The sequence below is a fragment of the Cyprinus carpio genome, chromosome A6, assembly GCF_018340385.1.
Source record: "Cyprinus carpio isolate SPL01 chromosome A6, ASM1834038v1, whole genome shotgun sequence".
NCBI classification, from domain to species: domain Eukaryota; kingdom Metazoa; phylum Chordata; class Actinopteri; order Cypriniformes; family Cyprinidae; genus Cyprinus; species Cyprinus carpio.
In genome coordinates this window covers 8313465-8329391 of record NC_056577.1, presented here as the reverse complement: position 1 = coordinate 8329391, position 15927 = coordinate 8313465, and the positions used below count along the sequence as shown (strand labels likewise).

General features: G+C 38.3%; 1 protein-coding gene, 1 long non-coding RNA gene and 1 pseudogene across 2 annotated transcripts; all 3 read left to right on the top strand.

The window, feature by feature from the left end:
• The first annotated feature begins 639 nt into the window (after nt 1-639).
• LOC122134359 lies at nt 640-3510 on the top strand. The gene is made up of 5 exons (XR_006160217.1): nt 640-753; nt 991-1109; nt 1198-2019; nt 3255-3280; nt 3415-3510. It is a non-coding gene; the product is annotated as an uncharacterized LOC122134359 (long non-coding RNA).
• Nucleotides 3511-4579: 1069 nt separating this feature from the next.
• LOC109073982 lies at nt 4580-14308 on the top strand (annotated as a pseudogene).
• Nucleotides 8438-11065, top strand: LOC122134310 (dynein beta chain, ciliary-like). Its single transcript, XM_042757851.1, has 4 exons — nt 8438-8761; nt 8866-8900; nt 8999-9138; nt 9237-11065. The coding sequence occupies exons 1-4, from the start codon at nt 8742-8744 to the stop codon at nt 9324-9326; spliced, it is 285 nt and encodes a 94-aa protein (XP_042613785.1). The 5' UTR covers nt 8438-8741; the 3' UTR covers nt 9327-11065.
• Nucleotides 14309-15927: the final 1619 nt, after the last annotated feature.

Here is a 15927-nt window from a genome sequence, read left to right as displayed (position 1 = left end):
TTTACATTATATGACCGAGATCTTTTATAGCTGGGACCACCCCATCTTTCAGTATCAAACGATCTGCAAATCCAGCGTTGAACTTTGCTTTGTTTATAAAACATTCATCACTGAAATGACAGGAATAAACAAATACATGTGCGCAAATGTTGCTGCCCCGGAAAAACAAACTGCATCCACTGTTCTCTTAACGCTGGGTTCTTTGGGAAGCTGAACAAGGTTATTTTTCCGTCACAACCAAAAACACACCTCTTTGAAGACATTCTTGTCTCCTGTGCAGTGCTCGCGACGATCTCTGTCACCCAAATGCCATTGCCGAATGAAGCCCGTTGATGGGCTGCTCTTGCTCCCGCTCTGGTTGCTGTGTGCGTGCTCTTCCCAGAGAAGAGCCCATACAAGGAATTCATGACATCATGAAGGGCCATACTCGAAAAAAACTTTCTGAAACTTATTCGAACTCAGAAGGAGTGTATTTGGCACAGAGATAAATCCAACTCGTTTTTTGAAACTTTGGCCATTTTTGAAAATCCAACTCTTTAACAGTGTAAATAACTCAGAATGCATGAAAAGGCATGAGACCCCTCCCCCCCACCCTTTAAATTAAACGAGGCCTTGTAAATGTATGTTTCGTTGGTTTGTGATGAATTATCAGAGAATAGCAGTGCCTGTATATTTGTGTGTATGTTTAGGAGATGAAGACTTTGGACAAAGAGGTGTGTGCGTGGGACGTCTACAACGGTTTGGAATCCATCGGTAAGAATTTGTTGACATCACTGAGAGCTATTAATGAACTTCAAAACTTTGCTGTCAGAAAAAGACACTGGCAACAGCTCATGCGCACAACAGGGGTAAATAACACAAACCAGCACACCATAACCATAACCTGACATTACCTGATGTTTAGAAAGATCAAAAACCTGTTGACTAATAAATATCACTTGAAAAAACATCATGTGAGTAATTGAGGAATCCCTCTTTCTTTCCTTGGAGGTGAGTTTTGTGATGGATGAGAACACCACACTTTGTGATCTCTTAGAGCTGCAGCTCCACCGTGTGGAGGAGGAAGTAAAGAACATTGTGGACAAAGCAGTCAAAGAGATGGGAATTGTGTAGGTACAGCAAGCAGATTGAAAGCATTTCTGAGAAACTCTTTGAGGCATTACAGGTCCCACTAAAATGTATCTGTTGTGTGTGCAGATTCTGCGTGAGATTCAGCAGACATGATCCATGATGTCCCTGTCATATGAGACATATACAAGTACTGGAACACCTCTGCTCAAAGCTGATGAAAACCTCATTGAAACCCTGGAGGATAACTTCCTGTATCAGTCAGCTGGGTTTAGCAGTTCCAAACAATTCTACATAATAAACGTTCACTTTGTTCAGGCCAGTTTGGTTCTGTTAAGATCAGATCCATTTATTTTGGTGATGATCAGTTTAAATTAGTCTAATTCTAATTCCAATTAGTTTGATTCAATTCAGTTCTGATCAGTTTAGTTAATTATTTTAATTCATTTCAGTTCAAATCAGTTATGTGTGCTCATGATCAGTTCAGATCAGTCTAGTTCCGATCGGTTCAGTTTGGCTTCAGTCAAACTTCTAGTTCAGTCAGATTTAAGTCAGATCAGTTTGGTTTGGTTCTGATTAGTTAAAGTCAGATCAATGTAGTGCAGTTAAATTTCAGTCAGATCAGTTTGGTTTGGTTCTGATTAGTTAAAGTCAGATCAATGTAGTGCAGTTAAATTTCAGTCAGCTCAGTTTGGCTCAGTTTAGGTCAATTCAGTTAAATTCAGTTGTGTGTGTTACGCAGGTTCAGTTGCAGAATATGTGGAGTATTTCATGGTGGAAGTGAGCGGCTGGCAGCGGAAGCTGGTGCTGGCTGATCTGGTCATTGGGACATGGTTGGTGGTTCAGAGCACATGGGCTGACCTCCAGAGCATTTTCACCAACTCTGAGGACATTCGGACCCAGTTGACCCATGATGCAGAGCGGTTTCAGGGCATCAATCAGGACTTCCAGGTATTGTGACAGAACATTCAGGGTGACAAGTAATTAAAAGAAATGTTTTAACACAGAATGTTGTTTCAGAGTTTAATGATCACTGTTGTGGAAACTGATAATGTGATAAAAGTCACTAAACAGCCAGGCTTCTTGGAGCAACTTGAGATTCTTCAGCAAATAACAGAGGATTTATAAGGTTGAGGTGTTATTCACAAGCAGTTTGTTTTTACAATGCCAGAACTGCATGATTTCCACAGATGTGCATGGAACACTTCACTAAAATACTATTTGTGCAGCATGAAACATATTTCTGCATCAGTGTAGTGCAATTCCATTGCATTTTAGTGAAGAAAAAACATGCGGTCCAACCATTGTAGTTGGATTCCCAAATGAGTGAATCTTACTGAGTGGCTTCTTTTTACACTTAGCGTTTATAATACTCAAAAACTTTCGTCATACTGGAAAATGAAGAAAAGGGAAAAGTTAATTGCAACTTTTTTAGGAATTCTGTTACAATAACAGGATATCTGTTCTGTTTGTAGCAGTATTCTCCTGAGGACTATTAATGCATTAATTATTGCATTTCTTCTTTTCTGAAGTACTAAAAGAACTATTATTTGAACCGTATAAAATCATTCTTTAAGATATCCTTAGAATGAATCACAACCACAATTTAAATTCTTTACAAATACTATCACTAACATTGTTAACTTTATTCTTATCATATGAAGACTAACATATAAAGAACAGTGATTTCAGTTGGATAAAAAAAAAAAAGTCATGTTATATCAGGGCAATGATTTAACAATTTAAAGGAGCTGTATGTAGGATTGACACCGAGTGGTTGAACTAGGTATTGCAGTCCAAATTCAAAATATTGGAGAGGGTTTTTTCACCCGGCCCCTCCTCCTCAGACTTGACACACACTGCAGGTTGCCACGACACCAACAAGAACGAGCGCACTTGACGATGAATGAAATTAAATACGCTATGTTTTCCACCAACTGGCAACCCTGGGTGCCGAAATACAATTGGGTAAACTGGCAGTGGGCGGGTTTCACAAACCAAAACAGAGACTGACATTCCAGCCTGGAACGCACATTTTTAAAGGAGAATAACTGACTGTAGCATTGTTTTTCAGATCTACAAACATATTATGGTATTTTTATGCTTTAGTAGAGTCAAAAACTTACATACAGCACCTTTAAGATTAATTTCAAACATTTGTCCATTTATATATGTTTGGTTCTCAGGTAGCACAGACTGGCAGTCAAATTTGGTAGGTGACAGATGTGGGAATTGCTTTTGAGAGGGTGGAGGAGGGTTTTGAGACTGCCTTGAAAGACTACAACCGAGAACAGGTAAATAAAAATATATAAACACTTACTCATATCATTTACTTCATGTTGCTAGGTGAGAAAATGACTGTGTTTGTGACCGACTGTATTGACCGACTGCACTTTTGATGTCCATGCTCGTGATGTAGTTGCAAAACTCATATCTCAGAAGATAATCAAACCAAGAAGTCTGTATTCTGTTGCCTAAAATAAGGGTTCTCAAAAAAGGAAATATAATGATGTCATAATGACCTTTCTCCTAGGTCACCAGTGGACAGGCGTTTGCGTGGCTTTCGTAGTTACGGTATCGATGGGATGAGAAGCAGAACATCTGTGATGCACAATTTCAGTTCTCATAGGAGTATCTAGGGAATACCAACAGACTGGTCATAACACCATTCACTGACCATTCAGTGTCACACATAGTTACTGATCAGATTTGTGCTGGTTACTGATGTTAATTGACTATGCTGATTATTGAACCTGTAGATGTTACATCACTCTGACTCAGTCTCTTCACCTCACCATGAGTGGTGCAACCTCTGGTCCTGCTGAAACTGGCAAGACTGAAACCACCAAAGACCTAGGCCGATCACTCTGCATTATGGTCAATGTGTTCAACTGCTCAGAGCAAATGAGGGCTTGAGGGCCATAAAGTCAGTCTTGGTTGTTGCTGGGTCACTGAAGAGGGAGGACAGGAGCCGTCTTGAAGAGCAGGTGCTCATGGGAATTGTAGTTTAGATGTGATGTATTTTTCTTTCTCGCTTTATATTTTAAACATATTCAGTTTATTCAGTAATGTTTGTTCTGTAATGTGTCATATGTGTGTTATTCAGGTGTTAATGCATGGTTGTAACAAGTGACGTGCCAATATTTTTGGGCCTGATAATTATGAGGACGTCGTGGCCTAGTGGTTAGAGAGTTTGACTCCTAACCCTAAGGTTGTGGGTTAGACAATACCACGACTGAGGTGAACCTTGAGCAAGGCACCAAACCCCCAACTGCTCCCCGGGTGCCGCAGCATAAATGGCTGCCCACTGCTCTGGGTGTGTGTTCACGGTGTGTGTGTGTTCACTGCTGTGTGTGTGCACTTTGGATGGGTTAAATGCAGAGCACGAAATATGAGTATGGGTCACCATACTCATCTATACTCATAGAGAGACTATGTTAGCTAGCACAAATGTGTTGAGTGGATCATGTTTCTGTTTCAGTAAACAAATTTTTTATGATTTATATGGTTGTTTGTGGGTCGGATTCTAAAGACACTACATAAGACCTACTCTAACATGAAACTGAAGCCCATCTGGACTGACATAAACCCTAAAGCTGTCACTACTGATGAGCTGTTTGGCTTCCTGCACCCAGCTACACAGGAGTGGAAAGATGGTATGTGTGTGTGTTTATGGAAGTGTGGTTTTGTTTGAGTTTCTTATCTATAGACAGCTGTCAGCTGTGGTGTGTTTATGTGCAATCGTTTCACTCTACTTTTGAGTGTTGCATTTGTCTATTGCTATGAGAAATCCTATGTCTCATACAGATCTAAAATAAACTACATGATATTTTGTTATCTTATGCAATGACATTCATACATTATGTGTGGATTAAATGTTCCGATTCTTTTGGGGCCATTTTATATGTTTTTAAAAATATATATATAAAGTTGGTGTTTGTGTGACCACAGTTCCTTGGGTGTTTTAGGTCTGTTTTTTTCCACTTTGAGAGAACTCTGCTATATCTCATGATGGGCCAAAGTGGATTGTTCTAGATGGAGACATCGACCCCATGTGGATTGAATCACTAAACACTGTCATGGAAGATAATAAGGTTGGTTATCATGATATAAAACAATAATGCCATGAATATGTGTACTTTGTAATTGTTTATATTAATTTATGTGTGCATGTCATGTATGTATATATTAGGTGCTTACCTTGGCCAGTAATGAGCGGGTATCACTGACCCCCTCCATGCGTTTACTGTTTAAGATCAGCCACCTGAAGGTTGCAACCCTGGCTACAGTATCTAGGGTTGGAATTCTTTACGTGAACCCTCAGGATCTGGGCTGGAGTTCGTAAGTGACAGTATTCACCTCACTGATATTATACCAAATACTGCAGTTTGTGTTTGAGACACTCAGTCCCTCATTTTGATTTACAGGTATGTGACAAGCTGGATAGACACCCGTCAGGCCCAATCTGAGTAAGCTAATCTCACTATATTGTTTGATAAGTATGTTCCCTACTGTCTGGAGCAGGTCAGATGCAACTTTAAGACAATCACACCTATACCTGAGACAAGCATGGTACAGGTAAGAGACACAATCCAGCACACACTGGCTACATATAAATTCATAACTTAAAATTGGGTGAACTATCCCTTCACTCAAGAGTGATAACTATAACTATAATGATATCTATATTAGCGTCCAAATCAATGAATGATAATATTATGTTTATTCTAATGTTTACTGACACACTTTAGTTATGTTATGTGAACAAAATTGCAGTATGCAGGCTTTAGTAGGAAGGCTTTTGATTGCCTGTCAATGTTTTATCGTTGGATGTGATTCCGATGATATTGCTCCTTTGTCATTATTATAATAGTTGTGGTGTGGACCTCAGTAATTTATTGGAGTTAAAATTATAGTTTAAACTTTCATAGTTATAGTTATTTTTCATAGTTCATATGTATTGTTCTTGGTGTGATCCGGCCTTTCATTTATGTTAATGAGATGAGATATTCTTAAGATAAACCTATAGAAATAATCAAATAGCTGTAAAGATTCTCCTCTTTCACTTAACTGTTACGTAGTAAACATTTTGTCCTATTGAAATTTTGTCCATATGTACAGATGGTATTGGTGCACTCGGCAGAGACAACCTACCTGACGTACATTCATGGAGTTACTTCTGCAGAAGGGGAAGCCGGTGATGTTAGTCCGAAATGCTGGTGTAGGGAAAACTATCCTGGTCTGGGATAAGAGTTCCAAATTCAAAGAGGAATTCATGGTGGCAAAAGTACCTTTCAATTACTACACGACCTCAGCAATGTTACAACGTGAGTGAGATGATGGAAGCTGTATATGGGCACAATGTATACTCTCATTAACACAAAAAACAATAACATTTCCAACAGTAAACAATATAAAAAATCACTGCACATGTTTGTTTGCAATCGATTATAAACACATTTGCAAGGTAAACAAAAATCATGGTTTTAGGCTTGCAGGAGGAAATCATCATACAAATAACAAGGATTATTTCCATACTGTAGGTGTGCTGGAGAAGCATCTGGAGAAGAAGGCAGGCCAGAACTTTGCTACTCCTGGAACTAAAAAGCTTATCTACTTTGTGGATGACCTAAACATGCCTGGGGTAGATGCATATGGCACCGTTCAGCCTCAAACCCTTATCAGACAGCACCTGGACTACTCCCAGTGGTATGTACATCAAAGCTTTGTATATGAAACAGTCTTATTTTTAAATATGCTTTTAATAAACTTAGATGTTTGTATTTTGTAGGTATGACCATCAGACACTAGTTCATAACTGTCAGTACATCACCTGCATGAACCCAACAGCAGGAAGCTTCTCAGTTAACCCTCGACTACAGGTAGCCATAACAACCCATACAAATCCAGCCCACTCCTTAAAGTAACCATAGCAATATTTCACCCTTGGCTAGATGTAATTATAACAACCAATACATATCCAGATTAGTATCAAGTGTAGACTTGAATTGAGCCTGGACAAAGAGTTGCTTAAATAGGAAGGGTCTGATTTTATTATTTGGTCTGTAAAGTTCAATCGGTTATCAAACAGTGCTTCCTGTGTCCTGGCTGAGCTCAATAGCATTCCACTACATGCTATTGGCGTAGCGGTGGTAATAAAATGCTGTGCCTGATGGTGACCCATGTAATGCTGTTTATATTAAAAAAATTGAGGGCCAAGCACCGAGCCCTGAGGCACTAGATAAGGTTAGTTAAAGGAATATTTGGGGGTTAACAGGGTTGAAGGGTCCAGCACAATACAGAAAAACAGACTATAGGTAACAATCAAAACCAACTCATGTTCAACCTTGAAGCAGAGTTAGCCTGTTTTACAGTTTAATTGGTATTGACCAAACAAAGAAAATTCCTGTCCAAATACAACCATAGTTTTACATTTCACTCTTCTTTCTCTCTTTATTCTTCCCTCTGACAGAGGCATTTCTCAGTGTTTGCTGTACATTTCCCTGGTGCGGAGGCTCTGAGCACTATATACAGCAGCATTCTGAGTGGTCATTTCCAGCAGGGTGGCTACAGTTATGGTGTTAGTCGCATGACCAGCACACTGATCCAGGCTGCCATCTGCCTGCATCAGAAAATGAGCCAAAACTTCCTTCCCACAGCCATTCGGTTCCACTTCATTTTCAAGCTCATAGACATCTCAAACATCTTCCAGGTGTGTGTCTATGGAACAGATTAAAGTGTGTGCATCTGTGCAGACACTGAGTACTATGGCCGTATGTATGTATACAGTGGCCTAATTGTGCCACTTTATATATTACACTGCTGGTAGTTTAGTTACTTTATACATATTAGTGCTGACATGCTGTTTTCTGTGTACTTATGTTTGTGTGTGTGTAGGGAATTCTCTTTGCTCTGTCAGAGCAAGTGGGATACCCTATAGACCTAGTTCACATATGGCTGCATGAATCTTCTCGTGTGTATTCAGACAAACTGTTGGAGGAGAAAAACATTGAGGTATTCTCAAAGATTCTGCTAGACATGGGCAAGAGATACTTTGAGGTGATTATAACTTCTCAAAACCCTGGTGGGGCCTCCAGTGAATTGGAAGACCATTTATCAAAAATAATCTTTTGCTTTCTCTTTCTCTTTGTAGGGTATAGATGAGTCTATTTTTATCAACCAGCCATTGATCTACTCCCATTTCGCTCACAGTGTGGGTGAGCCACGTTATGCACAGGTGACTGACCTGGAGAAGCTTCAGAAGATACTGATGGACGCTTTTGAGCACTACAATGAGCTGTACTCTGACATGAACCTGGTGCTGTTTGAAGAACCTGCTTTTTGCTGTATTTAACAGAATTTACTTAAATAATGCATAAAACACCTCATAAATATTCGTTTGTCTTGAAGTTTACATTCAAAAACTTGACTTCTGAGTTATCGAAGATATTCTGAAGGTTAACAACCTCCTTTGTTGAAGTGCTGCAACTGAAGCCTTATTGGTGTGTGTGTGTGTGTGTTTGTGTCTAGCTGTAGGATAAGTCGTATTTTTGAGTCTCCTGTAGGGAATGCCTTGTTGATTGGAGTAGGTGGTAGTGGGAAACAGAGTCTGTGTTGGTTGGCTGCTTTTCTCAGCGTCCTGGAAGTATTTCAGATCACACTGAGAAAGGGTTATGGCATCAGCGACCTTAGGGTAACACACCCACACGCGCACTGCATTTCGATGATCTCTTTTTATTTGAAGCTTAATATGAAATTCTGTGAAAAGTTTTGCCAAACTTTTCTTCTTTTTTGTAGAGTGATATCGCTGATCAATGACATGCTAGCATCAGGTACACACTGCAAACTCCTCTCACATTTCCTTTCTCCCTCTCAATCCTGTCAGTAGCTCTCAGTTTGTTTGTGTCTATATATGTGTGTTTGTGTATAGGGGATATACCTGACTTGGTCAGTGAGGAAGAGGTTGATATGATCGTCACCTCTATTCGAGTGGAGTTGAGGGTGCTTGGTTTGGTGGACACGCATGAAAACTCCTGGAACTTCATTGATCATATACGCAGACAGCTTAAGGTTGGCTTACTTATTTAGAAGACTGCATCCTAAGTATATATTATTAAAAAAATGCAAATGTCACTCTGATGTCATGCCCCTCCTGCATTGTACAGTAGGTGGTGCTGTGTTTTTCTCCGGTTGGCTTCACTCTTCGTACACGTGAACGGAAGTTTCCGGCTCTCGTGAACTGCACCGCCATTGACTGATTCCATCCTTGGCCCCAGCATGCATTTCAGTCGTCAGCAGCACTTTTATACAAAATATCTCTGGCCTGGAGGTAACAGAGACTAGGGACAGTGAGGAGATATGTTTTTTAAAATGATTATCTTTATACAGCAAGGATGCATTAAATTGATCAAAAGTAACATTTATAATTTCACAATAGATTTCGCTTTCACATAAATGCTGTAAAAACGTTTCAACTATACCACACCCAAGAGCTTTCTGCAATTCATAAAGCTTTACTGCAATCTGCTGGGGACAAAAAGAAGAGAACTGAGCCAAAAGATGGAACGTTAAAAATAATTGTTTGTTTTGTTCAGAGTAATTGTGTATTTATGTTTGTCTATAGCTGAATCTAACTGTGTTGCGGAAATTTCCGAATACTCTTGCCATCGTATCAAATGTGTCTGCATCTGTTTTGGTGCTGCTGTCTCCTAATGGCCATATCCCAAAGGACTGCAGCTGGAAGGCGTCTAAAGTTGTCATGAGTAAAGTGAGTGTGTGAGGAGCTGACATTTAAGTTTTATTCTCAGGGATTTCATGAGTCATATTTGCAAATGTTTCTATTTTAATTCTGCTGACATTTAACTTTAGCCATGTTCTTGAAATCTGGCTTTTACCTCTGATTCCCTCTATAAGCAAAAGCCTGAAGTTTGCTCAAATTGCCAACATTTGAGAATAAAACTTTTTTTTTATTGAATCTTGAGAATTTTAGTTTTCAAATGGAACATTGATTATCAGGATGCATTAATAATTTGGCAGGCAAACTATGTTGTAACTCAACAGGTTATAAAAAGAGGTTCATTGGGAAAATGTAATAGAGATGTAGAGAAATGTAATAGAAACATTTAATAGAGAGAAAAAATGTGTGTCTGCGTAAAATGTGGAGGAGTTGGATGGTAGTTTGGATACACTGAAAGCTGCGTTTGAAAAAGCAACCTCAGAGAAACTCCATTGTCAAGATGAGGTGAACCACACCAACACCACCATTCAACTGGCCAACCGCCTGGTCAAGGTTTTAGAGGTCAGAATATACTGGTTTTGTTTTTTGGACCATACTTACATGTTGATATTGTCATGCTAATTTTACATGTAAAATTCAACTGCATATGGAAACTGTTTTTCTTTTTGTGTTTTCCTGAAAAATGCATGTGTATTTAAGTCAGAAAGTGTATGATGGGCTCACTCAGTGACCCAGTACTGTGAGCAGGGATTCACTCTGTGTGGAGACGTTCTTTTTACCGCAGCCTTCCTCTCTTATGCTGGCTCCTTCTCAAAAAGATGAGTTACTCCATAACATCTGGATGCCTTACCTTGGTGCCCAGAAGGTGTCTTGAGTACTGATATTGCCTGTTATTGTGATAAAAATGTGTATTCCTTCACCTGCAAAGTTCAGAAACCACAAAGAGTATAGAGTGCAGGGAAATTAAAACAAATTGATTCTTTGCATTCAGTTATGTTTCAGTTATAAAAAGCAATATTTTACACTAGAAATTCCCAAACTTTGGTTTGCAAACCTTAAGGGATTTTTTTGGAAACTGTGGGAGATAAACTTCTGATGAAATGGCAAGGTTGGATGAAAAAAAAATAAAAATAATAATAATAATATATATAATTAGGCCTCCCTACATCTGTTATTTATAAGATAAACCGGTTCTTTCCTTAACTCAGCTTGATTGATAAGACTTCATTTTGTTATATCAGTGCCGTAGCCTTTTCTTATGTGTTTATTGAATTTCTCTTATTGAATTTGGACTGACATTGTGAACAAAGCGTTTTGTGTATTTTTGTGTATTTCTGTGTGCATATTATGCATGTTTAGGTAAGAAGCTGGGTTTCACTATAGACCTGGGGAAGCTCCATAATGTGTCTCTAGGACAGGGCCAGGAGTCTGTTGCTGAACTCGGGAAAAAACCTCTAAAGAGGGCCACTGGGTCATTTTACAGGTGTGTCTTTGTGTATGTTATCTGTATATTGTATATTTCTGTTATTTTATGCATGTATATAATTCAAATGCTTGTATTTCTTCTAGAACGTTCACCTGGTGGCAAAGTTGCTGGGAAGTCTAGAGAACGTTGCTGTGTGAACAGTCACCAAGACTACCGAGTATTCATGAGTGCAGAACCTTCTCCCCCTCCACAGGAACACATCATTTCACTGTAAAATCCTATTGGTCCAAAAATCATGCTTTATTAGCTGTATATTAAACATCAAATATGTTCGGATAGGCTGTGATTGAAAGGAAAACACAATTTTGTAAGGCTTCAGACATGTCAAGAATGGGATGTAATACAAAAACCTTTGCTTATGTGTATGATTAAGTCAAATGAGAAAATTTAATTTTAGAAACTCTTTTGATACATGCCAATGTGTTTGTGTGTGTAGGACATTCTGGACCAGTGTTCCCGTGAGCAGGAGTTTAAGACCACCCTGTTCTTGTTGTGTTATTTCGATGCTAGTGAGGCTGAAAAGAGGCAGTTTGGGCCACAGGGCTGGAACAGGAAGTACCCTTTTAACACAAGAGATCTCACCATATCAGTGAATGTGCTTTAAATAGTATTGAATTATATTATCTGCTATTTATTGGCCAGAACATAAAAATAATGATCAATTTATTGGAATTGATATTTGATTTTCACTCTTGGGTGATTCCCATGTATTTTGGCTCCTGATAAATATTTAATCAAATAAACACACAGACTAAATTTTCTCACTGTCATTACAGTTTGAGAGGAAGTTGTCTCTGGCCCCAGGATTTGTTGTGCCTTCTAACCTGGATTACCAAGGTTATCATGCATACATAGATGAGATGCTACCTCATGAAAGCCCAGTGCATTATGGGCTGCAGCCAAACGCTGAGATTGAGTTTCTTAGAGTGACGTCAGACAGCCTCTTCCACACTCTTTTAGAGCTGAAGTCCAGGGACTCCAGCATGGGCGAAGGAGCCTCACAGCCCACTGAAGAGAAGGTCAGTTTCTGAGCTTTTGAAAGTGTGCAGGTCAGCAGATCATATGTTGCTGTAATGGATTGCTTTGTACAAAGATTTAAGCCACTGCTGTTATAGGTGAAGACGATCTTTGATGACATCCTGGAAAAACTACCAGAAGAGTACAACATGTCTGACATAATGTCCAAAACAGCTAAACGCACGCTGGTGTGTTTCCAGGAGTGTGAGCGTATAAACATTCTCCTTAATGAAATGAGACGGTCACTCAAAGAGCTGGACCTGGGGCTAAAGGTGCGCTATTATTAATTTTTTTTCCCATGCCAGTCTGTAATTAACTGCATTGTGGTATTATGAATTGTGCTTGTTTGCTTGTCACATCGCAATCTCTTCTCGTGGTCAGTTGTAAGCAGTGATCACTGATATACTGTTGTAGTTCTTGTAAATGTTCTGTATTAGATATTATTTTTTTATATTTTGTTTTAATCTAGTTTTTGACATTACTTTTTTTAATAGGTCTATATATTTTTTATTTTTTTTATTTTAGTACTTTAGCTTTAACTTGCATTGCCTTGTCTTGGCAACTACCTTAGCTTTTTTTCAATATTTTATTTTATTTAATGTTGTTTTAATTCAAGTGATGAAAATGAAAAGGTTTAGTTTTAGTTAATGATAATAAGCCTGTTGGTTAGACAAAAACCCATGTTTGCTCAGCTGTATATTAGCTGTAAGGTCAAGCTCTGTTCTGAAACCTAGTGCTGCTTTGTTAGGTGTAAAGTCTGGAAATATTATTAAGATGTTATGATTAGGATAAAATGATCCCAGAATGCATTGAACTCCATTAAGATGTTATTGTTCATTTTCATAATTTTGCAGCTTGCTGTATGTTGTCAGCTCACTAAGTTTTAAAAATTCTATAAAAGCTGTGCTATTTTATGATAACAATTTGTGTATATGATGTCTGTGTGTATGCAATCAGGTACAATATAGCAAGACAGCTGGACTCACAATCTCTCTCTGTCTAGTGTGGTCTGGATCTCTGGTTTATTTAACCCTCAGTCTTTTCTAACAGGTACAGTAATACATACACACAAGCTTGTATATAAATAAGAAGAAAATGTTTTTAGAAGGAGTGTCATATGTTCACCAAGTTTGCATTTATTTGATAGGAGGGTAGGGTACCTTGCTTTCAAAGCTAGCTTGCTATTGCTAGCCTCTCCAAAAACGTCTACTCCACCTTTAAAAGAAAGTTTAAAATAACATTTATTTGAAGTAGAAATCTTATTATAATTAACATTATAATGTCTTTATTGTCATTTTTGGTCAGTTTAATGCATCCTTGTTAATTTATATTTATTTAAAAGTAGAGTATGACATTCTCTTCTTTTTCCTTCATTTCATTTAATTTTTATGTATGTGCATCACACTCACTTTTTTGTCTTTGTCTTGTAGCTGTGATGCAGAGTTTGAAGGAACACCTGAAGGAACGAACTCCCAGCATGCCTGTTATAGCTGTCCAAGCCATCCCGAATGACAGACAGGAGACACGCAATACCTATGAATGCCCTGTCTATAAAACCAAACTACATGCTAACACGTATGTCTGGATCTTCAGGCTCAAGACCAGAGAGAGGCGCCCCAAATGGGTTCTGGCAGGGGTCGCTCTGCTGCTTAGTGTGTGATGCTGATAAACACGCTCAGATGTGTGACAGAATTGCTGGTAAATACTCTATAATATGCATTGGAATACAGTTTCTAGCCTTGTTTGAGCTTCAGAAGAAAATTTATTATATTATTGTCACTCACCTTTGGTATGAAGTGGGGTCCAAATGACAAGACTTTGTAAATCTGGAAAAAAGGTTTTAGGATTTTGTGAATAGTTTGTTAGAGATTTAAAATAATTAAATAATTTAAAATTTTGCACTTTTTGGGTCACTAATCAAATTATTAATTTTTATTATTTCTCCTGCAAAGCACGGTTATTTTACTAGTGGCCTGATACTTTTGGACTCCACTGTACCCCATCAGAATTTAAATAAATCAGTTTCTGTGATTTTGTTTTTCCCCATTTTCGCCTATTCTATATGAGTTGTGTACTGTGCCCCCAGAAGTTACCAAAATGACCACAGTGCAAATTCTCATTTCAAAAGGATTTTGCAGATGGTGGTGCATAAAAAAGTCTCATTTAGGTTTTCCACAGGTTCTTACATATATAAAATATGCTTCTTCAGGGTTTCTGTTGGTCTTAATGTCTTAAATTATAGTGCCCTCCAATAATATTGGCAGCCTTGGTAAATATGAACAAAGGCGGCTGTGAAAATAAACCGGCATCATTTATCCTTTTGATCTTACATTCAAGAAATTCCCAAATTCTAACCTATCATTGAAGTAACACAATTGAAAATGGGGGGAAGATCTTATTATGAAATGTTTTCTCTAGTTCACATTGGCCACAATTATTGGCACACCAGATCCTTCAGATTCCCTGTTTCATGTTGGTGGTACTTCTCTTCAGTTCAGCCCACTCATTTTCTACAGGACAGCCATGGCAGAAGCTCAATTTTGTGCTCAGTGACACATTTCTGTGTTGATTTTGATGTTTGTTTTGGATCATTGTCCTGATGGAAGATCCAACCAAGGCCCATTATAAGATTTATAACAGAGGCAGTCAGGTTTAGATTTCTTATGTGTTGGTATTCAATAGAATCCATGATACCATGTATCTGAACAAGATGTCCAGGACCTCCGACAGAAAAATAGCCCCACAACATTAAAGATCCAGCAGTATATTTAACCGTGGGCATGGGGTACTTTTTATCCCTGTTTGCAACAAACCCATCTGATGCAGTTGCTGCCAATAAAAGCTCTTTCTTTTTTTTTTAGTTTCACCTGACCATAGAAGCCAGTCGTGTCTGGCAACTGAATATGCTGGAGTTTGTTTATAAATATATATAGAGGATTTTTCTTGAAACCCTCACGAACAACGTGGTGATGTATTGATTATTTTTTTTTATGCTTTCTGACCCCAAGACTCCTAATCTCTTCAATTCTCCAGCTGTGATCCTTGGAGTCTTTGGCCACGCCAACCTCACCGTGTATTAGGATGCTAGACACACGTCCTCTTCCAGGCAGATTTGTAAAATCTTTAGTTGATTGTAACCTTTTAATTATTGCTCTCTGTATAACCTCTTAATATTTTCAGTGCTTTAGCTCTTTTCTTACAGCCACCTTCTATTTTGTGAAGATCATCTGTCTTGTTCTTCTATATTCTTTATAGAACTATATTCTTTAGTTGATTAAGGGCATTTGGCCTTTGTGTTCCTCATATTTATAATCCTGTGGAACAGGAAGTCATGGCTGGACAATTCCATGCTCCTAGTTTCCCTGGTGTGCTTTTTTTTTTTTAAATGTGAAATATTTACTCATAAGAATTTCAAGGAGTGCCAATAATTGTGGCCAACATGCATTAGAATAAAACATTTCATGATGTGTTTCCCCCACTTTGAATTGTTTTACTTCATCGAAAGGTTAGAATTTATTTTATTTTATTTTGAATGAAAGATCAAAAAGGTAAATGATGCAGATTTATTTTCACTGCCACCTTTGCTCATGTTTACCAAGGGTGCCAATATTAGTGGTTG